Source organism: Platichthys flesus, chromosome 14, assembly GCF_949316205.1.
Source record: "Platichthys flesus chromosome 14, fPlaFle2.1, whole genome shotgun sequence".
Lineage (NCBI taxonomy): Eukaryota > Metazoa > Chordata > Actinopteri > Pleuronectiformes > Pleuronectidae > Platichthys > Platichthys flesus.
Window position 1 is genome coordinate 11,246,469 of NC_084958.1, and position 25,951 is coordinate 11,272,419.

At 42.4% G+C, this 25,951-nt stretch overlaps 4 protein-coding genes across 8 annotated transcripts; 3 read left to right on the forward strand and 1 right to left on the reverse strand.

Moving 5' to 3' along the window:
* Positions 1-315: 315 nt before the first annotated feature.
* On the forward strand, positions 316-1,988 carry and3 (actinodin3). Its single transcript, XM_062404350.1, has 4 exons — positions 316-370; positions 581-627; positions 1,033-1,176; positions 1,278-1,988. The coding sequence occupies exons 1-4, from the start codon at positions 316-318 to the stop codon at positions 1,986-1,988; spliced, it is 957 nt and encodes a 318-aa protein (XP_062260334.1).
* An 835-nt stretch (positions 1,989-2,823) lies between these two features.
* Positions 2,824-11,739, forward strand: LOC133968288 (dynein, cytoplasmic 1, intermediate chain 2a-like). 4 transcript variants are annotated; one of them, XM_062404251.1, is made up of 17 exons: positions 2,824-2,940; positions 4,593-4,701; positions 4,818-4,950; positions 5,448-5,583; positions 5,956-6,018; positions 6,242-6,369; positions 6,459-6,548; positions 6,758-6,920; positions 7,017-7,116; positions 7,279-7,404; positions 7,875-8,021; positions 8,124-8,237; positions 8,327-8,460; positions 8,650-8,794; positions 8,887-9,027; positions 9,391-9,516; positions 9,859-11,739. In XM_062404251.1, the coding sequence occupies exons 2-17, from the start codon at positions 4,594-4,596 to the stop codon at positions 9,958-9,960; spliced, it is 1,956 nt and encodes a 651-aa protein (XP_062260235.1). In that variant the 5' UTR covers positions 2,824-2,940; position 4,593; the 3' UTR covers positions 9,961-11,739. The 4 variants fall into 4 exon arrangements, with proteins under 4 accessions (XP_062260235.1, XP_062260236.1, XP_062260237.1 ...); XM_062404252.1 differs by having other exon boundaries at positions 5,499-5,583; XM_062404253.1 differs by lacking the exon at positions 5,956-6,018.
* Positions 11,740-11,985: 246 nt separating this feature from the next.
* LOC133968286 (electrogenic aspartate/glutamate antiporter SLC25A12, mitochondrial-like) lies at positions 11,986-20,943 on the reverse strand. 2 transcript variants are annotated; one of them, XM_062404248.1, is made up of 18 exons: positions 20,865-20,943; positions 20,076-20,129; positions 18,658-18,803; positions 18,060-18,175; positions 17,566-17,705; positions 17,274-17,420; positions 16,488-16,626; positions 16,271-16,364; positions 16,069-16,153; positions 15,825-15,906; positions 15,551-15,709; positions 14,764-14,816; positions 14,443-14,523; positions 13,833-13,973; positions 13,579-13,717; positions 13,306-13,464; positions 13,108-13,198; positions 11,986-12,962 (listed from the first exon to the last, which is right to left on the reverse strand). In XM_062404248.1, exons 1-18 carry the CDS (start codon positions 20,874-20,876, stop codon positions 12,749-12,751), a joined length of 2,052 nt encoding a protein of 683 aa, XP_062260232.1. In that variant the 5' UTR covers positions 20,877-20,943; the 3' UTR covers positions 11,986-12,748. The 2 variants fall into 2 exon arrangements, with proteins under 2 accessions (XP_062260232.1, XP_062260234.1); XM_062404250.1 differs by lacking the exon at positions 20,865-20,943 and adding an exon at positions 20,701-20,819.
* A 1,468-nt stretch (positions 20,944-22,411) lies between these two features.
* Positions 22,412-25,951, forward strand: metap1d (methionyl aminopeptidase type 1D (mitochondrial)). Its single transcript, XM_062405292.1, has 10 exons — positions 22,412-22,532; positions 23,245-23,393; positions 23,520-23,669; positions 23,748-23,896; positions 24,284-24,326; positions 24,434-24,597; positions 24,721-24,818; positions 24,978-25,025; positions 25,113-25,191; positions 25,269-25,951. The coding sequence occupies exons 1-10, from the start codon at positions 22,493-22,495 to the stop codon at positions 25,351-25,353; spliced, it is 1,005 nt and encodes a 334-aa protein (XP_062261276.1). The 5' UTR covers positions 22,412-22,492; the 3' UTR covers positions 25,354-25,951.

Here is a 25,951-nt window from a genome sequence, read left to right on the forward strand (position 1 = left end):
ACTTCACAGGGAAATACATCACTATGATGTAGCACACATAGACTTTAAGTACCTACTGGGATTTTAGAGGATTTTTACTGTTGGGTAATTTTTTGTTATCCTGGTATTTTTTCTTGAAGGCAGATGAACTACATCTGGTTGTAATTATCATGTTATGTGACACGTTTGAGTGTCCCTACAAATTGTTGGACCCTTTTGTTATGTGCTGTGTCATGTGTGCTTTAATCTCATGTTCTTTTGTGAATAACAGTGGCCATATAAGGCAAATTGCAATAATTGTGGTTTTGCTTAATATTGTTATTTCAGACATCAAGGATGATGTTTGACGAGTTCCTGTTGAGGGCGATATGCTGTCTGCTGTTTATGTCAGGTCTGTAAAATGCATTAAATGTTGATTTTTTTCTTCATTTTAGTTGAATTTAAGAGTTACAGCTCTGGGACAATAACTTAATGCTGGATCAAGGTCTTGAATGGAAAGTCTTTACAATCTTGGCCATATACTTCATGCTTTATATATAATGTAAAGTATGAAAGTATATTTTCTGTATGTGTGTCTAAGATCTTCTCTGCTTCTCTCCAGGTTTGCTAGAAGCAACATCTCTTATGAAAGTAAAGAATCCTGGAGGTATTTGATCTTTCATGTTATGCAGATTGTAATTGGGTTTGATTCAAAGAATAAACAGAAAAAAATAAACGGTACAAAAAAATGTACCAATTGTTAAAATCTCTATGTAAATTATCATTTAAAGGCTGAGATTTCCTGTGAAATATGAAAGTAAATCCAAGTGCAGCCATTTTTAGATATTCTGGTTTTATGGTACATTTACTAACTAACGATTTAAAAGTTACATGCCATAAGCACAGTATATAAGTTACTTTACAACTTCTGTATATCATTATATTTAATAAAATATATATTATACCTTCTAATTCTCAGTAGTTTAAAACAGAATGCTTCTCAAATTGTATTTCAAGTGATTTTGGCATGTGTATATTTTATAATTCCTGTTTCCATGTTCTTCCACATTGAACCCAGTGAACATTGACTCAGCTCAGGCTCATGATTTCTTGACTAATTCTCGACCAAAGAGGAATGTCGACCCAAAGTGGCACAGAGGGACTCCTGACTTTCAGTCCTACTACCGCTTCTACAACAGCATTGGACATATCGAGGGCGTAAGATGAGAATTAGTGGAAATATTTACGTGAACAAATGTGGATCTATTCAGCTCAAAATGTTCTGTGTCCTCTCTGAGCACATTCTTTTTCTCTCTCAGATCTATGAGATTGACAGGATCAGAATACTGTACCAGCAGATGCGTCACTTGGAGTTGACCTACGGCCCAGACGCCTCCAGTTACCAAAACATGTTAGGTGTTCAGACGACTACCGCTGCACCAACTACAACTACCCTGCCTCCTCCTCCTCCACCTCCCACCACCCCTGCTCCAACCCCAGACCCCCTGGAGAACGCTGAGAGGATCTACCTGTGCAACCCCAGAGACCCGCTGTGCAAACCTGCGATCGTCTACCTGCCTACGGGGGCTGTTCCAGTGCTGTGTGACCCACGACGCAACCCGGCCTGCAGGCCCAAAATAGAGGCGGAGATTAAGGCTGCAGCTCCTCCCCCACCTCCCCCTGCTCCCAAAAAGTCTGCCCCACCTCCCCCTGCTCCCCAAAAGTCTGCCCCGCCTCCCTCTCTTCCTCCACCTCCTGTTATCGCTGCCAAAGGTATGGAGTATGACTGCGACCCTTACTGGGATCCTGACTGCCTCGTTGACCACCCTCCCCGCCCTATCCAGGAAACATCTGTACCAGAGGCACCAGCTGAGGAGAAGGTGGTGATAGAGGAAGAAGCAAAAGCTGAGGAGAGTGCCCCTGCAGAGCCAAACGTAGAGGAAAACCCAGAACCTCACTTTGACCCTTATGATTTCAAACGTGACCTATATGACCCCTTTAAGTATGCCAATCCAGCTCCAGAGGAGTAAAAAACACAGTGCTTAAATAAATCAATCATGACAGGACTGTGAGCAAATCCACAAACTAAAAGTAAAACTCATGCAGGTCATCATGTCTAACAAGGCAGACATGAAAACACAGGATTTTTCCTCATGGTTTCCCACACTACACCTGCACAGTATGTGTGAATGAGTGCTCATATTGTGATACACAATAAAAAGTTGTGTGGGATAAAAACAAAAAAGCAATAAAAAAATTATAGACAAAAAACAAGTGTGATTTTATATGTAATTTGTCATTGCAGTTTTTTTTTTATTTGACAGCTCATATAGTTTTGACTTAACTATGGGTCAATATGCTACGCACTCCTACTACTACTAATAAGATAATAATAATAATAATAATAATAATAATAATAATAATAATGATAATAATAATAATAATATTAATAAAAATAATGAAAGCACATACAATAGGATGAAATAGGATGCATTGTTATAAAGTCAATAAAATAAGAAGTATATGATTACAACATTAAATAATAGATCATTTCCCCCTGCTACCTAGTCAATAGTGTTTTTATATTGTGTTTTATTTACATTGTATATATTGGTTTATTTTTGTCGTGTACTGATTGTCCATCAAATTGCCCTTGAAACATAATAAACGTTTTCATTTATGGACAACTTTAGTTAATCACAAGCTGCACAAACCAAGCAAAAGCAGCAGAGGAACCCAGCATCATGCAGGGGGCATGAAGAATGAGCACAGAGCAGTCAAATATAATGCCTCTATGTGGGTTCCAGTTTTTGCCGCCAGAGGTCAGTAATACTCTTCCTGGTGTTCGGGCTGAGCGCTGAAGAAGAGCACTGCAGCGGCTCCCTCTCTTCCAGCATCATCACTGTTCAACTCCATCATCCCTGTCGCTCGAGAAGCTGTCCTCTCGTCCTCTTCCGTCCGACACCCGGCACCCGGCACCAGGTATTTATCTGTCCACCTCCATAGCCGCGTGGCCTTCACACGTACCCGGGGACGGCGGGACAGAAAAACTCGGGCGTTGCTCTCCGATGTTTCCGTTACATCCGCTCATTGTAGGAGACGGGCCTCCTCCTGCCATGGAGATTAGCATGCTAACACAGCTAGCCAGCTTAGCATCTAGCCGACAGTGGAGTAGTTAGATTATAACCCACGTTTGACAGATCCTAGACAGTTGACAACATAAAGTCGACGTAGAGCCAGCAGAGGAAATGTGAGGTGCAACAGACGCGAAGCCTCCTCTCTGTGTTGTCCCACAGCTCTGACAGTGGGGCTGGAGATGTTGAGTGTCTCAGTTGTCTCAGTGTTGTGGACACTAGCCACCCAGACAGGATTAGCACACGAATATAACCAGTGTGTATCTGTTGTCATGTCTCCACCATCCTTAATAACACTGTGACCTCTGACTTCTAATATAAAGGCACGAAGAGTCAATAGAACGATCTAAGGTGTATATCATTTAGGATAAAAGCATCATTTAGGCATTCATCTTCGTTTAGCATGGATGTTTTTGAACTTATACACCAGCTCAGTGGTTCAAGGCCCTGAACCACTGAGAGCAGATAGAGCAGATAAAGAGATCATTGTTGTGAACAGCTGGTTTATGGTTCACATGTTTCCAGTGTGACCTGCTCCGGGCTGCTGCAGGGTGTGTGGCTCTTATCTCTCTCATGTGAAGTCTGCACACTGGAAAAGCTGATTTATTTATTTGTTCAATAGGAGCACAGCTTTCCTGTCCAAATGACCTTTGCTGGGGCTGTTTGTTTATGTTGAGTGATGCATCATGCAGTAGCTCTGTAATAAAGCAGGTCTAAATCAATGGACCAATCTCTGCCGTAATATACCAATAATCTAGTTTCTAGATGTTTGAGATAAACCAACAACAAATGTATTGAGACTTTAAAATATAAAATGTCTTTTTTAAATAGGGAAGAATTCAAATTATTGAATTAAATTCCTTCCTCTGTCCAACCAATAACTTTCATGTGAACTGTCTATAAAAGATTGGTCCAATAAATGTTTTACTTTCTTCTATAAATATATATATATATATATATATAGTGTGTTAAGCGTGTTGTCGAAATCGTGAGCGTGTGTTCCTATTCTGCTAATGTGTCTGTGTACACTTGCATGAATTAGTGATGTGTTTTTCTCGTGCATGTGAGTTAGTATAATTATTTAATGGATCGGGCTTCATGGGATAAATTGTAGCTAATGTCCTGTGTAAAACTATGTTTATGTTTTGGCTGTGTTAAATGTAGCTATTGAGACAGATAACTGGCATAATTAAAGTTGTTTACCTATTTCCTGTAGTTTTCAGCTGGAGGGTTTTTAGGCAATTCCCCTTCATGTTCCCTCCGAATTTATGTATCACATCTTTTTTATAAATTTGGAAAATAAATAAAATCTACAAAGCAACAGTCCAAAACCCAAAGAGAGTTAGTTACTAATGTATAAGACAAAGCAAATTAGCGAGATTCAAATCCTCACATTTGAGAAGCTGAGAACAGACTGTTTAGTATTTTTACTTCAGATGTAAAGGATAGTTTCTAGGTTAGCTAGCTTTTTTTCACCGGCCCGTTTTAATTCTCCTGCAGTATGTCCGACAAGAGTGAGCTGAAGGCTGAACTGGAGAGGAAGAAACAACGGATCGCCCAGATTCGAGAGGAGAAAAAGAGAAAAGAAGAGGAGAAGAAAAAGAAAGATGTACGTTTCATTTCAACTCCTTTTGACGGAATTCAGATTGACAGTGTTCAGTTACGGTGAAATGTCTGATGTGTGTTCGTGCCGAGGTGAGGTTGACTACGTTCTGTTCTCTGTAGGGAGATGCAAAGCGCGGAGCGGAGGCGGGAGGTGGTTCCTCGGGCAGCCATGAAGACTCTGACCTGGAGAGGAAGAGGAGGGAGGCGGAGGCGCTCCTGCAGAGTGTTGGCATCACTCCTGACATACAACATGGTAAACACACACACACACACACACACACACTGCCAGCCTGCCTCTATTTTTGTCCCTCAACCCACTTATCTCCCATCATTTTCTGGTTATGTGCTTGATGGAGTTGCAGCGTTTATAAATGTCACCTTTAACTTTGTGGTCTGGCTTGATTACATCCACTCTGCTTTCTCCCCCCTGTCTTCCCAACATATCTCAACATGCTTCACAACTGTCTTTGCGCATGACACCTACAACCGGCCTGCCATTTATTTTCATTCTCTCTTTTCTCCCCTTTTTCTGTCCTTTTGTGTTTTGTCCTCCTCACTGCATGCAACCTCATTCACTCACTCACTCACTCGTCCACACACTCTTTTCATACCTCACTCCCTCCCTCAATCTCTCACTCACTCACTCACTCACTCACTCACTCACTCACTCACTCACTCACTCACTCACTCACTCACTCACCCACCCATTCATCGACTGACGCACTCACAAACACACACACGCACTCACAGCTCAGCCCCTGAGGATAGTAACAGAAGATACATGTCTGTTTCACTACCTAGTCCCTGCCCCCATGTCTCCCTCCAACAAATCAGTGGGCAGTGACGCAGGAAGCCAAGATTCTGGGGACGGAAACGCAGGACCAAGGTTTGTGTGTTTGTGACAGACAGCGCTGGGGACGGGTCGTTTTAGCTCATTTTTCTGTGACTTAGAGTCGTACTTGCATGCTAAGTGTGTGTGTTAACATTGTAAATACACTTGATGAATTCTGACGTGTCTCCTCTTTGCCTTTTCACCAGCACGCTGATGTGTCTTTATTAACATGCACTCCGTTCTACTTCTTCTCTCCCTGTCCTCCTTTCTCTTCCTCTCTTCTGTCTTTCCAATCTCTCACATTTCTTATGTGGCTCACCTTTTGCCCGTTTTCTGCATTTGCTTTCATCCCCTTGTTTTCCTCCTTCTTTTTCTCTGTCCCGTCTTTCTCCTTATTAATACCATGTGGTGGTTTGGCTGTATAAGGACATTGCATTGGGATCCTGACCCCTCTACTCTGCAACTGCACTCCGACTCTGAGCTGATGGGGTACTGCTCCTCCTCTCTCCTCTAGTTTGTGTTCCAGCCTTAATCAGTTTTTGTGGTTTCATCTTAGATTTGTCCAAATGTGTTAATATTATCTCTGTGCATCACTATTTCTGTTACTTCATGTAAACGTTGCATTCAGTTCCACTCTTATCACACTCCTGTGCATGTGTTAGCTTATGTCCACTGTGGTTTTATGTGTGTGTGTGTTTGTGTGTATGTGCAGACGTGGAGCTGTGAGGCTGGGCATGTCCAAATTGACCCAGGTGGACTTTGTCCCGAAGGAAATGGTGTCTTACTGCAAAGAGACGCAGACACCCACTGAGGCTTTGTCACACGCTGATCAAAAAGCAGGTAAAAAAAACTAAGACACAAACCAACTTGACCTTTTCTCCAACCTTTTTTGTGAAAACGAAATGAAATGAAGTGTGTGATTGTTCCAGATGAGGAAGAGGAGGAGGACACAACTGCTGCTCCTCCGGTAGACAACAACAACGAAGAGAAAGATGAACAGGGTGAACAGCAGGATGAGGGTAAAGACCTAAGTTTGTAACACGTCAATATAACAGTGACAGGAAATGCTTTTTAATAATGCAGATTACTGGAAACAAGTGGTTTCAGCTTATATTATCCAACTTTTGAGATCATTTCTATCCACTAAATTCATTACAGTATCATAACAAAAGTGAAGATCTTTTTTTAACGTTTTTTCTTCTTTGAATACTGAATAATCTTTGTATAGAAACTCCCAAGGAGCTGACTGAGGAAGAGAAGCTGCAGGTCATGCATTCCGAGGAGTTCTTGTCGTTTTTCGAGCGAGGCAGCAGAATTGTTGAGAGAGCTCTGGCTGAGCACGTGGACGTCTGCTTCGACTACAGTGGCAGAGATCTGGAGGATAAGGAGGGGTGAGGCAATTTAACAAACCTTAGTGTAAATGCTGTCACTAGAGAAAAGGTGATGGATAGGTGGTGTAAGTACTAATTTTTCTCCATCTTTTTCAGTGACCTGCAGGCAGGTGCGAAGCTGGTTCTGAACAGACAGTTTGCAGATGAGCGCTGGACTAAAAACCGAGTGGTCACCTGTCTTGACTGGTCCCCTCAGGTATGAGGTGTTTGTCATTGATGCCCACAGATAAATCCAAGCTTTTAAGAAAATAACCAGTTCCAGAAAGTCTGTATTGATTCATTTGTGATTTTTTAAATCCCTGTAAAGATTCCTGCTTTGCTTCACTGCTTCTAATATTGGCTGCTATGTTCCTCGCAGTACCCAGAGCTGCTCCTGGCCTCATACAACAACAATGAGGATGCTCCTCATGAGCCTGACGGAGTGGCACTGGTCTGGAACATGAAGTACAAGAAGGATACACCTGAGTACATCTTCCACTGCCAGGTGAGGGAAGAACTCCCATGCTGTTGCTCTGCAAGCAACTAATAGTTTCTGTATTTATTACCTTAGAATGAGAGTGTGGGTATCTAGGTATCTTACAACAATCCCCTCACCTCACCTTCTACTCCCAGCTATGTTGAAGAGGCTAGGGCTTCCTCGGGTAATGTAAAAACAGTAAAGGCCATCTCGGGAGCCAGTCTTTGGTTTGTCCACTTAGGGCTACTGTAGAAACATGCAACAAAACAGAGGACCCGCTTCTGATGTAGATATAGAGAGCTTATTGTAAGGTAATAACTAAAAAAAACGTTTCTTATTGTTAGCTGATTATACACAAATGAAAACATAAGTATGACTATTATATTCAATTTCTCCCAATAGATTCTCATTAACTCTACACATTTGACCTTTGAAAAATGTATTATTAAACCAAACGTTAAGATAGAAGCAGAAATTATATTTGTTTCTTTCTGCAGTCAGAGGTGATGTCAGCTGGATTTGCAAAGTTTCACCCCAACCTGGTGGTGGGTGGGACCTATTCGGGACAGATTGTCCTGTGGGACAACAGGAGCAACAAGCGCACCCCTGTCCAGAGAACCCCCCTGTCTGCAGCTGCTCATACAGTAAAGAACCACAGCTCACGCACTTTCTTGGTTTGTCAGCCAGTCTTTTGTCAGTTGTTCTTTCTGGATGATGTTTATTTTGCTGTGCTCTGTTGTGTTCAGCACCCAGTCTACTGTGTGAACGTGGTGGGAACCCAGAACGCCAACAACCTGATCAGCATTTCCACTGATGGAAAGATGTGCTCTTGGAGCCTTGACATGCTCTCACAGCCGCAGGTATGATGAATGTGCATGGATGATTGTACACACACTGTTGTTAAATGTCAGGGAGTCTGAGGTTGTGTGATTCTCTTTTCTCCCTGCAGGACAGTCTGGAGCTGGTGTTCAAACAGAGCAAGGCAGTGGCTGTTACCTCCATGGCCTTCCCTCTGGGGGACGTGAACAACTTTGTGGTGGGTAGCGAGGACGGCTCCGTCTACACCGCCTGTCGACACGGGAGGTGAGAGTTCTTTCTAATGTCAGATTCCTGTTTGCACGTTGAATAAACACTGAGACTTCCTAAAAGTAACGGGAAGGCCTTTTGGAGAAAGACAGTGATTAGTAGTGTTCACCACAGTAATCTGAACAGTTATCTTATGTGTCTTAAAATTGTGTTACAGTAATCTTCTGTGTCCGATGTGTGTTACAGTAAGGCAGGTATCACTGAGGTGTTTGAAGGCCACCATGGTCCAGTGACTGGGCTGAGCTGCCACAGCGCTGGTGGACCAGTTGACTTCTCGCATCTCTTCATCTCCTCCTCTTTTGATTGGACCGTCAAACTCTGGAGCACCAAGGTGAGACACACACACTCACACACGTCTATTAGAAGCACCACTAGCTACGTTCCTTTACTTGAATCCATTTCTCCCTCTTCTCCCCCTTACAGAGTACCCGTCCACTGTACTCATTCGAGGACAGCTGTGACTACGTCTATGATGCGATGTGGTCTCCGACACACCCTGCTCTGTTTGCCTGCGTGGACCTCGCCGGACGTCTGGACCTGTGGAACCTCAACAATGACACTGAAGTATGCAAACACACACACTGAAGCTCATGACCTTAATTTCCCCCTTAAAGACTGGAGGCATGTATAAACAGTCCCCCTGGCAATATAATAGCTGTACTAGCAATACTAAAGCTCACTAATAAACTTGCTAAATTAAGTCTAATCTTTAAAAAATAAACTGCAAATGTATGAAATATTTATTTTATAAGTGAATTACCATACTTTGGTCTTAACCCTTTTTATGAAAGTTGAATCCTACAATTTTTTGCTAAAATTTCTAAAATTGTTTCATAAGCTTTTTGAAAGCACGGTTTTATCGTAGAATGGAATCACTCTGGACCTTCCATGAATCTTCTATCTTGTAAGTTGATGTGTGTTTTCTAGGTTCCCACCGCCAGTGTGTGTGTGGAGGGGTCTCCAGCTCTGAACCGTGTGAAATGGGCTCACTCTGGAAAAGAGATCGCCACTGGGGACTCGGACGGACAGGTGCAGGTCTACGACGTAGGAGAGGTGAGACCTCATGGCCTTTTTACTATTTGTATTTTGTAATTTCAGCCGTTGCTACAGAAGCTAAAGCACGAACAATATGGAGTTTTGGGGGCCAATGCAGATGCTGATAGTGTGATAACAAGTATATATATTTTTTTTAATGGCTGTACTTGAGGCTTGATATTTTACAGTTTAAGCTTTAACTTATAAAAGAAATAAAAAGAAAATCCAAATACAGACAAATATGTCTTAATCATTATTTTTTTAATGTAAACACAAGTGCACATCTTCACTGCATTGTCTGTTCCTGTCTTTGTTCTCTCTCTGACACACTGCTGGTGCGTTGCCCTTGTCTTTCTGCAGCAAATCTGCGTTCCAAAGGCTGACGAGTGGACGCGCTTCGTCAGGACGTTGGCTGAGATCAATGAGAACCGAGATGAAGCTGAGGAACTGGCCAATGTCTGATAATGTACCCCCCACCTCACTAACAACTGCTCATTAATTCCTCTTCAGGGGCCTGTTGCACCAATTGGTCTTTGTCAGTCTTTGGAATGGATTTAAGTTCAGTTGCACCAACTGAACATAAGACTTAGTCTTAACTACGCCCGGTCTTGGCGATGCGCAGTCATGTAAATACCCACTTTTCTGCTGATAGACAATTAATGCTGACAGACCAACTGGCTTGTTTCACATTTATATATCAAACAGTTGTTGCTTACTAATATAAAATAAATTCAAAGGTTCAGTGTGTAGAATCTAGTGACATCTAGTGGTGAAATCTCACATTCCCCTTCCAAAAATGGAAGAGAACCTGTGGTAACCTTCAATTTTCATAAAACTGTAAAGGTGTTTAGTTTGTCCAGTTTGGACTACTGCAAAAAACGTAGAGAGGACCCACGTCCGATGTAAATATAAAGTATTTACATATAAAAGGCCCATTCGAGGATAAAGTAAATAACAATTTGTACAATTTTTTGAAACACACTAGTGAAAATATCACTAGAATTATTTTAAATAGATCCCTTTCACCTAAATCTTACACACTGAACCTTTTAATGGAGCAAATGTAATGAAATGGAGCAAAGATCTTGGAGCTCTTCACAGAACCTGTTGGTGTCTGAGACTGTTAACTTTAAAAAAAATACACAATCGTAAACCTTGTTTCAGCCACTCAGGGAAACAAGGGGACAGTCAATGAGAGAGAGAGAGAGATAGAGAGAAGAAGATTTAAGATCTAGATAGTGCAACTGGTGTAACTATGAGGTCAGACTCCGAACGGCGACTTAGCTTCACACCAGATGTGAGACAAGCTGGTGCGACCAGCCCCGGTAACTTATCAACTTACGGCACACACCCTGCCAAGAGGAGCTGCTCTCTCCTTTGTGGCTTCCACCTTTCCAACCCACTTCTACATGAACTGGCCCGAGGAGAGGTGCAGAGCTAGAACGGGTAGAAAAGACAGTATTAGACTTGTTTTGAAATGTCCCTTTAGAGAACAATTGTAGATAGGATGAATGTCACATGTAGCAGGGGTAGTACAGTAAGTCAGGTGATTGAGACGAACACAGGGAAGTGAGAACCAGGATGGACCAGTGGCTGTCCACTCTACACCTCTAGCTTTGATTTCATCCTCGGTGCTCCAGAATCTGCTCCTGTCCTGAAGCCTCAACCAACTCAGTCCTTTTTTTTTAAATATGCAAACCTTTGTACTTGCACCTTTTTAGTACCATTTTAGTGTTTTTACATGTTTTAATATTTTCGGGACACACTTGTGCACACGGTTGGCGTTGGGAGTGTTTTCAGGGGAGCAACAGAAAACGCTGACATATCAGTATCATTTCCTCTGTATCCTCAGCAGCACTTTAATTTGATGACTAAAACTGGGTTTTGTGCTTAAACAGACACTTTTGTGGCCTGTGCGGAAGTGTGTCACTCTTACATTTTAACCACTAAATATTTATTATTTATTCCAATGGTGGCACTTATTTAAATTTGAGTTTTGTTTAAAAATGCTGCGTTGTACTAAAAGCTTGAGTAGTACATTCCTAAAAGCTTTTACCAGTTAAAGTTCATTACTATACTTGCCTTGAATTTATTGACACTAGTACAGTTAAAGTGTTTTTTTCTGTACCAAAGGTTGTTTTCTACTCTGTACCTGTCCAAGTAGTAAGAATTGTTTCCTGACATGTACTCATTGAGAGGGGTTTAAATAAACTAAATTAAGATCTGAATTAAGTTGGAAAAGATGAGGCTGGAAAATACTTCAATTTTTCTCTATCCAATTTTTCTTCATGATGCAGAAGTCCAACGTCACCAGGCTGGAATAACATATTTTGCTTCAATACATAAAATTAGAAAATTGCACTGTAGCCACCATGTTTGTTACACCAGGAAAGAATTGTCAGTATTCTGCAGAGAATAATTGTACTGTGTTCTTCCCTGTTACAGATGATTTACTTTTCCATTGGAATAAAACTCGAGACTTAGCAATAAAATTAAACCCATATGGATGATTTATTTCAATAAAATACAATGACTGAATTGAGATACATTTAATTTATTAATTCCTAATTCTCTGCTCGCCATTCTTGTTTTGCCAAGAAAACACAATCGAAAACCTTTGTACATCAGTAAGAGCGATTCTCAAGAGACCAGGACCAGAGGCCCCACGTTCCCATTAACATTACAGTTACTGTATAATGATTCCAACTGAATGTTACGACTGGCCCTCTGTCTCGTAACATTATCTTTGTTGCAGTTATACAATATGTACAGTACGTAACCTCCTGTGTGAGGACTGGATCGACGCCCAAACACCGTGCTGACCAATCTAATCATTTCTATCCAAAATGAGAAGCGCTACTCAAACTGAGTATGAGACAGAAAACAAAATACAAATCATATCAGCTACTCATGAGAGAGAGAGAGGAGTGCAAGAGTCAATTTTATACAAATGCTGGAGAGAAGGAACACAAAGGATGAAGAGGCCAGGAGCAAGCAGGCACTCAAGATACAACACAGTCAGCGCTCTGGTCCCGTCTCTGTCTGCCTCTATAACTGGCGCCTGTGGGACCAGTGGATCACACCTTCACCCTGGAGAGAGTAGACGGGCTGCTGTTGTTTTTTCCTAACTTTTTGGCCCCTATTTGGGGAGTGCCTGTTAACTGTTGTTTGTTTTGTTTGTGTATCTAAGTTTCTGGCTCCTGGTAGAGGAGGAGGGAGATAGCAAAATTATATGGAGACGCCGGGGCCTCTACGGGGCCTGAGCTGGCGTGGCAGCGACTGGCTCTGGGTGATGTATGGACACCACGCCGGAGGACTTGAACTTGGGGAGGTGGAGGCCGAATTTGTTCTCCACCCCTGCGAAGGTGGCTGCAGCCAGGCGGTAGCCTCCCACGTGGTCTGCGTTGATGGGAGGAAGCTCGGAGATGCGAGACTTGGGTGTGGGCTCAGATCCTGACGGACGACTACAGGGAGGAGAGGAGGACAATGTGACTTTAAGTACTTGTGTGTTATGATATAAGTCATATGTATTTTCAGCAAATTCCAAAAGAAATAAGATTAGACACTTAATATTTAAAGAGTTCAGTTCCTGTCTGTGTGTCAACGTACTGTCCTCCGAAGTCGACATAGAACCACCGCTGCAAGAACTCATAAGTCACCAGAGTCACACCAAACTGAGGAGAGGACCGGCACATACGAGCTGGAGAAAAGGCAAGCAGACAAACAAGTCAGCGTCGTTTCAGTGCAACAATATTCTGAGATACATTGTGCTGCTGCCTGCAGGTGAACACACAAACAGACACACACCTCCAGCTCCCTTCCACAGCGCCCTGAAACCCTCCTCTTTCATGATCTTGGTGAAGCAGTCGATGACTCCGGTGTAAGACGTCTGTCCTGCCCTGGCTGCCACTTGCAGGCGGGTCTTGATAACGTCAGCGGGCGTCACAAGGGAGGCAGCAGGGATACCTGGGAAGTGAAGTTAAAAAGAAAAAAGGATGAGAAGCTACAAGATTACATGCCGATGATTCACTGGACCACGTTCTCAATGATTCTGGGTTCTGGGTCACAATCTAAATTGACCTGCGATCGCTCCGGCTGTGAGAAGCTGCAGAGCCCCCAGCCTGCCCTGGTCATCCGCGAACATGGTCTTGAGGTGTGCGTACGCGGGGAAGTAGATGGCTGAGAACGGGATGTCCCTCATGAAACACGCTTTAGCACCCTGGACACACAAACAAAATAAAGACAGATGTAGTGGACTGTGCTTGTAGAGTAAGACTGAAAGACTGAGGCAGAGAAAAGAGTGAGTGTCAGTGAATTAATCCAGGGTCCAGTACCTTGTAAAGGCCGAAGAAACCAAGGTCACGGACCACGCTGACTGCACTGACTCGGGGTCCCGTGGTGATCTCACCTGCCACCTGCAGGCGAATCTTCACGATCTCCAGCGGGTTGGTAAAGATCACCTGAGAGCCTCCAGCCTGAAGACACGAGGAGAAGAGCAGCTTATTCACCGACTTCATTAAGAAACGACGCACATCACTTCTCCTGCATGTCACATATACACAGCTGAGGTATGGAAGCCAAGTCTCGCTCAAGACACGTATCAAAAGTACAAAATTAAAATCCTGATCACTCATTTACTTTTCCATTTCCTCGGATGGTGCCGGGCCAATGTGTGTAAAGATGAACGTGTGTAAAGATGAACAACGCTATCGAAAACAAAAAACAAGAAACAAAAAACATTTTGCATTGACAGTGAGACCGTCACCCTGGGAACGATATTTCAGTCCGATGTTAGTGACATTATTATTTGGAACTCTGCAAGCAAGTTAATCAAACACATGGAGGTTTCATTCACGAGTTACGATGCACAAAGTTACATTTTTATCTCATCTACGGTTCATTAATGCATTTACAAATAAAAACCGTGTGGAACCTGGTACTTACACAGCCACCTGCCAGGACCTCCGCCACGAAAGCAATGCCCTTGTCTTTGTCGGTGAACTTGTCTCTTACAAAGTCATTCACCTGTGAGACACACACCAAAAAACAAGCATCAGACCAGAGACTTGAGGTTCATTTTGGCTTCTGTAAATTTGCAATGACTTTCATAATAATACTTTTCTAATGATTCAAGGCAAATCAATTGGTATACAGCGTTATCATACACAGGTCATGCAATGTGCTTTAATTAAAAGTAACATATCATAGCAAGTGTGTATGCAAAGTGAGTGGAGGGGGATTGTTATTGCGCAGGGCTTTACTCACAGTGAGTTTGATGGCCTTCTCAGGTGCCACACCTATAAGCTGAGGGACCAGACCTGTGGGGCATCGAGGGGAACAGGTGACATGAGAATCTCATTTCAATGGTTTATTGAGAACAGACAGGAACAAGAAATGAGCAATCGAAAGGAAATGACAACATGGAATGTCAGAGGATTTCAAAAACAGGAGTGTGTGCGAGGAGGAGAGTTTATGACCATGACCTTGGAGCCAAGAATCATTTGCTGTCTCAGTCTAGTTGCGCGACCCAATTCACTGAGGCTGATAGAATCATCTTCTGAGATGATTTCTGTCACTAGCAGAGCTCTTCTGTTCTGTATTTTTAAGAGATTTGTGTCAATCACTTCCTCTGAACATTTGCAGTAAAAAAAAATACATGCTAATGTGATAGAATATTATTTTTGCGTAATGCGGAAACAAAACACTGCAATTTTTTGACAAAGAAGGACACTGCATCACTTCCACAATGCACAATATTAACGTTAAAATTCATAGCATCATATATTTGGCTCATATTGGAAGTGTGCATCAGTGGTAAAAAGGAGCCAAGCACCTGAAAAAACTCTTTAGCTGAGAAAATGTATAGTTTTTACAGGGACAGACCATACAGTTAAAAATATAATGATAAAGGCTTTAACGGCGAAGAATATTAACTCAAACATTCAGAAAAACGCAGCTGAGCTGAATGAATGAATGAATAAAAGACAGGAGCCTCGAACCCCAATAACTGGCGGTGTGAATAACACAGGTGCAGTCTCCTAACATGTCCTACCTCTGTAGAAGCCAAATAAACCCTCGTAGCGGAGCACCTTCTTCGCGCAGTCAAAGCTGTTCTTGTACATCAGCTCCCCGACAAAGGATCCTGTGGACCTCTGGTTCTGCATGCGGGTCTTCACCAAGTCGATGGGGTACACCGCCGTCGCTCCCGTGGCTATGCAGACACACACACACAACTCGGACTAAATTTAATTCATCAAATTCACATACTGGATGCTGCCGTGTGCTCATCAGACAGTGACTTGTCTCAGGCTCATGGTGCAACTCACCTCCAGCGATGGAGCCCAGCATGAACCTGTAGGCTGACTCTGCAACCTGAAGATATACAGGCCTGGCGCCGTCCCCATGGGTCTGATGAAACACAAAAGACCGAGATAACACAATGCAATTATACATAATTCTGACGATGGTAAGATGAGACGGAATACATGTGTCATAAAGAGCAAATAGATTGGCTTTTTAAGAACATTTAAGAGAAACAGAATTATGAATTAGGAGTAACAAGCATCCTACCTGTTTCTGACTTTCAACCAGGTGGTGTGGCAGACATCCTTCCTCTAATGGAGTTATCCTCTCAATGTCAGCGAGGTTCAGGCGCCTGAGACACAGTTATTTATTCCCCTGTTAGTAACATTACTGACATGTTTGCAGGTGCAGGTAGATCAGAACAGTGAACAGTGAATATCTGTTAAAACTGATCTGGGTAAACATTTACCCAGAGGGGGAGTGCAGGCCTGCCAACTGGTACAGAATGTCAATTTCCATGGGAGTGATTTGACCAAACTTGTTGGCAGCATGAACAAACTCTTCTGCAGGGAGAAAGAGAGACATTTGAGGAAATGACACTCCACATGAATATTCCTGACGCCCATGAAAACAAATCAGCCGAAGAGCGAACACACAAAATCACTGGAACATGACGATGTGCGCACCTTTGGTCGCGAGCGTGTCCTTCCGCGTGCCGGCCAGTGTGCTGTATATTTTACGGATCAGCTCCATGTTGTTCAGGAGGGAGTTGAAAGCGTTGAAGTATGAAAAACTGACCATGTGAGAGGTGCTTCCACCGGCGGCCTGGTAGGAGAAAGACACATCAGGTACTTTATACAAAAGGTTTACTTATTAAATCCCCAAACGAGAGAGCAAAGATGTGCAGTTGCAAATATCATCGATTCAAAAATTACTTTAATTTCTTTCCTGTATTGCAATGGCTTAGGAGAAACTTCACTCCTTTATTTTAACTCTCCTATTGTACTGCGATATTATTGATTGTTGCCTGAGCTTGGTCCTTCCTAATGCATCTCTTGACAAAGATTTAATTGAATAAATCCACAACCCTTATTTCTACTCAGAAAATCTCTGCAGGATATGACAATAATCCTAGATAAAATAAGAGATCGGGTTACTCTGTCATGGGAAAATGGAAACACGCCTGAGCAACACTTAAAAAAACACTGAAATTATAAATATAGGGCTTAGACCCCCCAAATGGAAAGATTATTCTTCTACTTACCAGTGATCAAAACATAAGGATTGTTTTTCAACACTTTTTGTCCCTGTTAACCTTTGATTAAATACATACATTTGCTGCTCAAAAACATGGGAGATACTATAGCCCACTGAAAACACTCCTGTCAATCAAGGATGGATATTCACTGTGGCCATAGTGTGACATTATAGAAAAAACTGCCAGTAAGCCGCTCACTGACACAAACACTCACTGAGACAAGGTTCTCCTCCACAAAGGGTGTGAGCACATGGTGTCTGATGGTGGCCATAATGTCACTGAAGTCCATGGCAGAAATGACGCCATTCTTCCCTTTGTCCTTCTGGGCAAATGCCTGGCGTGCATGCTCCAACTGTAGCTCCTAAATAAAATATGACACCACAGGATTTGGGTGTAAAAATAAAGTCAAAGTAACATTCAGTGTGTGAGAAAGAGAGACCAAGTGAAAGATGGAGAGAGTGCAGCAATACTGATTGGTGTGTGGGGTAGTGTGTGTGTTTGTGTACCTGCAGGAACTGGGTGAACTCGAGGTAGCTGAGACATTTCTTGTTGTCGTGGCCAAAGTGCAGACGGATAAACTCACATTCCCAGTTGAAGGGAATATGGTGGTGCACGGTGGTCTGGCTGAAAATGTCACGTACATTTTCTGCAGCAAAAATACACGTTCAAAAGAATAATTCATTTTCAAGACAAATTTCATAAACAATAATAGTGTTAAATCATTTTAATGCCATGAGGCTTTGAGAGTGACATAAGAAAGAGAGTAGACACGGTGCATGAGAGCGATTATATAAGTCTAGGACTTAGACTGAGGAGTAATCTGGTTCACAATGTCACATTAGGAAATTCTTTCTTCACACTGCACTGCAGGAATTAGAAAAAGGGTGCTGCAAATATATTCAACACAAAATACAGTGCTATAATTATACTGTCCTTTGTGCTCACTGACATCATCAGTAATCAAAGGGCGTGCAAGAAATAATAAAAAGCCACGGCTCACCGAAGGAAACAGATCCAGATCCATTCTTGTCAAACAGCTGGTAGGCTACGATGAAGAGAGCGTCAGGCGCACACAGCACCGACTCAAAAGCAAGAAACTCCTGGAATGAGATCAGCCTGCCGATAGGAGGGGGGGGGGGGGGGGGGGGGGGGCACGAGACGAGAGGAAGACAAATGCAACATGGTTTAACACAAACACATCACAGAACTTGTAAAGAAGCCAAGATCAGGTGAAACAAGGTTGGGTGAGAAACCAGTTCTCAACCAACAGACAGAATCATTTACAATACCATTACAAAATGCATACCATTATTGTTTAACGTTTGTTTGAACTGAAAGACCACACAGCAAATAAGATGACCTACATCTGATTTATAAAAACTGTGTAATTTCTGAATGAAACGTCTACTTTTCACTCATTGTTCATTGCATGAATGAAACTACAATCAGGAGGATAAGACTCAATGGGAGTTTTATCTCATCTCCAACGGCTGATAATGGTAAATACTAATCAGAAATGCCTCAATAATGTGTTAATTGGTGTTGATAAGCTGGCTGTGTGTGTGTGTGTGTGTGTGTGTCTGTCAGTCAGTACGCACCCATCCTTTGTGGTGTCAGCCACTGCAGCAATGAGCTGCACAGTTTTGGGGTTGTGGTGGATCTGTGTGTGTAGTCCTAGATATCTCTGGACAAAGTCTCCCGGGGTCATGAACCTCTCCCCATCATTGTCCGCGACACTGGCATACTGACGGGAGAGACAGAAAAAGAACATTAACATGGATACATGACACTTCACTGATGCTAACGCTAACATGACCAAGAGTTAATCCATCTCAAAAGCATGATATTACGTTAGCTTAGTTAACCCTCACATTGCCGAGCTGGCTCAGAGGCCTGTGTAGAGAACATGGGTTTGAGTGAGGTCAGCAGTTCTCTGTATACTGAAGGCTCTTTGTTACTTGTTTAAAGCTGGTGTCACAGGCTGTGAACATTACACAAACATTAGTGTGCAAGTTTCACTTCATTCACTTGACGATTACTTTCAAATGATTAACATTTATGTCAAAATATCTATAAACATCATTGCTTCTAGATATCATCCTCTGAATTTCCCTAGGGATTAATAAAGTATCCATCTAACTATCTCTCTATCTGCTCCAAGGTTTGGGACTGTCATTTGTCTTTCCTGTCACTGGGCGGGTGATTCATGCTGCAACCGGAACAATCAAGGTCATCAATCTCACAGTTGTGGCGTTACATGCACGAGCAGGAACACGTGCGCCAATGTTTTGGTAAAAGCAATTTAGCCTGTGTGTGTTTACCAGCTGACCGACAACTGCTGGCCCACATGACACCATGCAGGCTGGTCTCTCCCCCGCCACGCAGAGGGCATTTGGAGAAAGGCGAAGATTAACCACACTCCTCTTACGGCATTTCCTCGTGACACGTCACGGTCATGCAGTAAGCTTTACCGCCACAGAACAATTCTCACACACCAGAGTGACAGGGTGATCCCTGATCCTTCAGTCCTTGCCGGTGCTGTGCTGGAGCGAAACCTGACACACTATCCTGAGCACTGGGCCTTCAGATTAGAAGGTCTAAGCTGCACTGACATTCTCTGACTGCACGATTTCAACCTCAGCGAGTCATGACAGCAACCACTGCGTTCGAAACAGCTGACTTGACACGTCTGACCCACATTTGTTGTTAAACTTGAACTTCTATTAGAAAGAAAAATGCATCAACTGAAAAACCTGTTCATCTCCGGTTGACTGTGAGGTTAATGTGACTCCATCAGCCTGTGCCGGACCTCTAACTGTGGCTAATGCTTTAATTTAAACCCCATGACACAATCCCACAAGATCCTTCTCCAAGTGAAGTCTTGGGACCAGATGTTTTTTACAGATGTGGCTGTTTCACAAATACGGGACATGTACAGACGTGAAGACATTTGTGACGTGTGAACATAGCCCGACACGGAGAGAGGGGTTAAACACAGATCTGTGGCCCATCTTACCCTCTGGAAGATGGATTTCAGCTCACTCGGGTCCCCACGTTTAGTAGATTGCACCTAAAACAACAATACAACAAAAAAAAAATCACGACACTGTGGGACAAAGCAAAGCGAATGTGTATGTATTTAGACGAAAGACGCTGCCGGCTAAAGCTCGTTTTCTGCGGCGATCTGGAGCAAAAACAAGAGGCAGAGGAGGGTGAACGTCTCCTTGACACGTCCACTGCGGTGAAGGGGGAACAACACGACAGGAAATACACGCTCGCGAAAAGCAAACGACTGCGTCCCGGTGCACAAACATCACGATTCAGTTCCTAAGTGAACTGACCCGTAATGTTAGAGAACGAGTGTCCTCAAACTCCCACTGACAGCTGTGTAGCCAGCTAGCAAGAGCCACTGTCACAGGACGAGGACACACACCGCTGTCAGGGCGCGTTAACGCTTTCAAATGGAAACTTGCGACACAACGACAGAAGAGGCGGCGGCGCTGAGAAGATGCGGGTTCGGGTGAGGTGAGCGTCTGTATCGCGGCGGGTTTAGGAGCGGTAGCCAATTAGCATCGCGCCGCTAACTCCGAGGTTGTGGATGTCTCAAGGCCGGCCAGCTACCGCGGGGCGGCGGCTAGCACCTTGGATGCTGCAGCCTCTCTGGGTTCCCCGCTGCCGACACGACCCCCGCCCCCGGTTCACACAGCAGCATCCATCGTTCCGACGGAGGAAAACGCGCCACAAGACATGGAAGTATGTAAAAGCAGAGGGTTAGACACCGCTGAGGGAGCGATGCCGAAGTCACCTTGGCCGCCATGCTGGTTTGACGTCACGAACAGTGCAGGCGCAGAGCGCGTTCACAGCAGCTGCAGCAGGTCCGCACGCACGCAAGCACACGCGCAAGCACACACACTCACACACGCACACACGCACACACACACACGCACACGCAGAAACACACTGTAGTGTAGAGGATGTACGATGATGCAATGATGTGACTGAGATTCACAAGCTTTCGTATGGAAGCAGATTCTATAATAATACTACCACTACTACTACTACTATTAATAATGATATGACTTTCAAATATGAATGAAAGATGAGGGGGGGGCCTAAAATGTTGCCTGAAGCAGAAGTCAGTGGGGATGATCTGTGAAAACGATAGAGATCAAATCAAAGGAGGAAGGAAAGGCATACAGAGAGTGTGGTGGTTTACATCCCACTCTGACCTTCATTGATAATTTGTGACCTGGAACATATCATGTTATTTAAAACAATATAATTGTCAGTAATATTTATTATGACTTATTAATTATTAAAAAAAAATGATCAAAGCCATCAGTTATAGTGTAGTTTTGCCACCATGGTAGAATGTCCTATGTGAAAAAGAGGATTTATAGCATATTTTAGCTTGTTTCAGCATCCAGGGGATGTAGCGACAGATTGGGCTCAGAAATGATTTCACTTTGTTCTGCTTTATTTACAATGAGCACTTATCTCAGTGACCTTAATGAGGTTGCCATGTTCGATAGAGTTTTGGCTTTTAGTGATAAGGCAGTGACCTACTACAGTATCTCCCTGTCCTGCACTGTGGTTACGTAATTGTTTGTCAATCCTCCGTAAGAGATAATGTTCTATAAATAGGTGTCGGAGACCTCCAATAGACTCCTCTACACATTTCTCCCTACAGTTGACAATATGATGGATGACCACCTTGCTTTGTGAAATCAACACTCACTCTGTATATTTTTTCACATTATTTTATGAATTTCATAGAGTCAAGAATACAAGTTTAAGTTCACTTTTATTGCCATTCAACCTCTTACAAAGTATATGACTGAGTGAGATGTCGTTTAGGCCAAAGTGCAAAAAGAATGCAACACATCATACAATATAAAAACATAAAAACATAAAATACAACATTAAAACAGAAGTAGACTTCAAATGTGGGTGTGTTGCATGTGATTCAGATTATTTAGGATTTTAATAATCCTTTTTGTTATAACATTTAAAAATCAGATGTGTATTGTTCATCAACGTCTTTAAAGAAAATGACAAAATTAGGTCTGATAAACATAAAGTTACATTTTTGGCCAGAAAATGCCAAATGGATCTATAAGTTTATGATTAAAAAAATAAAGTTGATTTTGTCTTGCAATTGTTTTGACAAAATAAAACATGTCACATTATAAAACAAAGTTTAAACCCATATATATATATATGTATACATATATATACATATATGCACTTTGGCCTATACATATATATATATATATGAATTAAATATGAATTAAACCCGATTAAACTCTGCATTTTCACCTATTTATAGACAGTCTACGCTCTTCATTCATTGAGTCGTGCGTCACGTGACTTCCGGAGTTGGTGACTTCCGGAGGTGGTGTCCTCCGTACCATGTGACCACCATAACAACCCATGGCGGCACCTTGCTCCGCAGCGCTGTTCACAAGATCAGGTAGAAACCAAACTAAAATCCTTTGTACACCCTAGTTAGCCGCTCGGTTCAGTGGCTTCTCTCCACGACCAAGTCAAAGCAATGTGCTCGATTAAAAAACACATTGAAACAAAAGACAGCGGCTCCGATATTTCCACACTAAACGCAGGTGTTCCTTGCTAACTCCAGTACAGATATATATATTAGAAGTTACACTGAGGTGTCATCGTTTTCATGCACGAGGAAGCAGACTGTTTTAAAAAGCCATAATAATGAATTTGCTGCAGTTCAGTTCAAAACGATCACTAACTATGACCTCTATATTGAAACATAGGTCATAGGACAATGTCAGTACTGTGTGACATTCTAGACACAGTACAAGCAGACCTAGAACTGTTATTTTAGATTGAGTTAGACTGTGCATGTATGTGTCTACTGTAGTGATCACTTGATGTATGGGATAGATAGATAGATAGATAGATAGATAGATAGATTGTTTGCAAAGTAGGTTTGTGCATACCATACTTACAAAAAGATGAGCTTTTATTACCTACCAACATCACACATAACACTCTTACACATATTAAACAGTCCGATTCAATATCTATTGATTCACATGACTGTACATTACTTTACTGTTACCCTCTCAAGCACAAGTGCATGAAGCCAAAGCCCAATATCACTTATCATTTATCCAATTATCTCTTTATTGTGCTGCTTTCCTTTTCACCAGGATTGGGCAGTTTCCTGCAGAGAGTTTGTGGCGGTCGTCCCTCAGCTCCACTGTGTCAGCAACACCGCCGCTTCTTCTGGAGGAAGTGGAAAAACTCTCACAATGTAGTTCGCCCAGCTAATGTCAGGCCTGCATATGCAGTGCCCAAGGTACAGGACCCACTCTCCCATAGGAACAATGCTTATAATGTTGAAGGAAAACTTTGAAGTGTTTTTTTTATATGGAACCTTGGGAAAAATGTATGACCCTTCATATCCTGTCTTTCCTGAGTGCAGCACATTGTGCAACCTGACTATGTTGGAACTGGAATGGTCCCGGAGTGGCCGGATTACATAGAGATCAAAAACCAAGAGCAAATCAATGGCCTTGCCCGAGCGTGTCAGCTCGCCAGACATGTACTGTTACTCGCTGCAGGCAGTTTGAAGGTAAGTACCAAAATACTACACTAAGTATTAGTACTTAAAAAGTAACATCAAAAAATGATTATGACCTTTGGCTTCTAGGTTGGCATGACAACAGAGGAGATAGACTTCATAGTGCACCAGGAGACAATCAAACACAACGCCTACCCATCCCCTCTCAGATACGGCGGTTTCCCCAAGTCAGTCTGTACGTCTGTGAACAACGTGGTCTGTCATGGGATACCGGACAGGTAACTGGTCATATGCTCACAGCCGTTGCATACTTTTATCAATTTAATTTATTTCCTTGCAATATAAGATTCTACCTACTACATTGAAATAATGTTTTATGTTGGATTTTATGGAGACATTTTGGTTGTGTATCGTCGTGAATATATATATTTCTTTTTATTGTGACCACAGCATGTCTGTATCATTTTGGAGCAGAGTTCATTTTTGGGGGGAAATAATCAAATACAGTATATATAGATCCAGTCTATAGATTTCTGACTGTGTATATATTTGATGATGTCTAGTATTTATGATATTATAAAGCAACTTGGGTTAAAAAGGAAAACTGTAAGATTCTCTGTATTCATCAGTTATCTTTTTAAATGGATTTAAATGGTGTCCTGCAGCCGGCAACTTCTAGATGGAGATATCATCAACATTGATGTGACGGTAAGTGGAAGTCTTAACAGACACACAAACAATCCATCAAACTCATAGAAACACGATATGTCAGAGAAACATTGTTCCTGACCCCGACTTCTTCCTGTTCCTGCCAGGTGTATTTTGAGGGTTACCATGGTGACACATCAGAAACCTTCTTAATTGGCCAGGTGGATGAGGCTGGCCAGCGGTTGGTGGAAACTGCCAGGCTTTGCCGAGACGAGGCCATCGCTGCCTGCAAGCCGGGTGCACAGCTCTGTGTTATAGGAAACACTATTAGGTACAAACACGGACACAGACAATATAGACAAAAGTAATACATACATTAAAATGTATATTTCCCATATAATCACACAGATTTTTCTCTTTTTGACTACTGATATATTTTTTGCACTGCTGGCAGTGAAATAGCTCGCACCAATGGCTTTCAAGTGTGTCCTTACTTCATTGGACATGGAATAGGCTCCTACTTTCACTGTCATCCTGAAATCTGGCACCACGGTAAGTTTGGTTCTGTGATCAGATGATGAGACACATTCTTCTGTCAATTGTAAATGAACTGTAAACTGTAAATGTCTAATTAATTGACAGTGATATTGAAAACTGAAATGAATATTCAAATAAATGGCATGTTGCCTTAAGGTCTTTCTTTATTTTTAGCTAATGACAATGAAATGACCCTGGATGAAGGGATGGCTTTCACGATAGGTGAGATACAATTTTATCATCTTGATATGCACATGAAAGGTGCTGCTGTGTGTGAGTGTGGAGCTGATATCATATGTTCATTTATAGAGCCCATACTGATGGAGGGGTCTTCAGAGTTCAGAATCCTGAAGGACAAGTGGACTGCAGTGTCTGCAGATGATAAAAGGTAAAAATACTTCTCCAGATCCATAGTCACATACACAGACAGGAGAGTAGCATCATTCTTCTCTTCTCTTCATGCAGGTCGGCTCAGTTCGAACACACAGTGGTCATCACATCCGACGGGGTGGATATTCTCACCAAACTGCCAGAAGAAAGCAACCTATGACCTGAAGAAATTGAACAGCTGACCTTGACATTGGCTGCTAGAATCATTTGATCGAATCCCAATTACAAGAACTTGAGCGGTGCTTCACCTGGACATATTTAAAACCACTTCTGCAACTTCTCTATGGTGTTTAAGTTAAAATTGTATTATTATTTTTCGAGGATTACATACAGTATCACAGTACACACAGTATTTATGTATTCATTTAGACTAAAATGTAAAACTTCAATCTTGATTCGAGCACAAACAGAAATCAATTGTCTGTTAAAGACAATCTGCTACATTCAATGACTCAAGTTGAGCTTTCTGCATGTCTGAGTGTTTATATTGATAAACTCTAAAGAGTAGATCCCCATACTCTCTCCTTTTTTGGCCCGGCACTGGGATGTGTTCAATCCCTTTGTGACAGTTCAGTAGATCCCAGGATAGTTGAATGTGACATTTAACAATCAAGGAGCACTTGTACTGTAACTGTCAAAGGGTGAAATTCACATCAGCCGGGTCTTGGCCAGGAAACATGGAGGCCATGAGTATTTAACTTGCTCTCAAGCAAAATCTGTAGCAATAACTCTTGTTTTAAAATAAAATCACTATAGTA

What these genes read in the sequence shown, in the direction of transcription:
- and3 (XM_062404350.1), top strand. Translation starts at nt 316, where the DNA reads ATGATGTTTGACGAGTTCCTGTTGAGGGCGATATGCTGTCTGCTGTTT. An exon ending in AAGTAAAGAATCCTGGAGGT is followed by an intron (nt 628 to 1,032) that starts ATTTGATCTTTC and finishes TCCACATTGAAC; the next exon opens with CCAGTGAACATTGACTCAGC. An exon ending in GCATTGGACATATCGAGGGC is followed by an intron (nt 1,177 to 1,277) that starts GTAAGATGAGAA and finishes TTTCTCTCTCAG; the next exon opens with ATCTATGAGATTGACAGGAT.
- LOC133968288 (XM_062404251.1), top strand. Translation starts at nt 4,594, where the DNA reads ATGTCCGACAAGAGTGAGCTGAAGGCTGAACTGGAGAGGAAGAAACAA. An exon ending in AGTACATCTTCCACTGCCAG is followed by an intron (nt 7,405 to 7,874) that starts GTGAGGGAAGAA and finishes TTCTTTCTGCAG; the next exon opens with TCAGAGGTGATGTCAGCTGG. An exon ending in ACATGCTCTCACAGCCGCAG is followed by an intron (nt 8,238 to 8,326) that starts GTATGATGAATG and finishes TTCTCCCTGCAG; the next exon opens with GACAGTCTGGAGCTGGTGTT.
- LOC133968286 (XM_062404248.1), bottom strand. An exon ending in GCTGGGCTCCATCGCTGGAG is followed by an intron (nt 15,710 to 15,824) that starts GTGAGTTGCACC and finishes GTGTCTGCATAG; the next exon opens with CCACGGGAGCGACGGCGGTG. An exon ending in GCTGTGGAAGGGAGCTGGAG is followed by an intron (nt 13,199 to 13,305) that starts GTGTGTGTCTGT and finishes CCTTTTCTCCAG; the next exon opens with CTCGTATGTGCCGGTCCTCT.
- metap1d (XM_062405292.1), top strand. Translation starts at nt 22,493, where the DNA reads ATGGCGGCACCTTGCTCCGCAGCGCTGTTCACAAGATCAG. An exon ending in TCGCTGCAGGCAGTTTGAAG is followed by an intron (nt 23,670 to 23,747) that starts GTAAGTACCAAA and finishes TTTGGCTTCTAG; the next exon opens with GTTGGCATGACAACAGAGGA. An exon ending in TCCTGAAATCTGGCACCACG is followed by an intron (nt 24,819 to 24,977) that starts GTAAGTTTGGTT and finishes CTTTATTTTTAG; the next exon opens with CTAATGACAATGAAATGACC.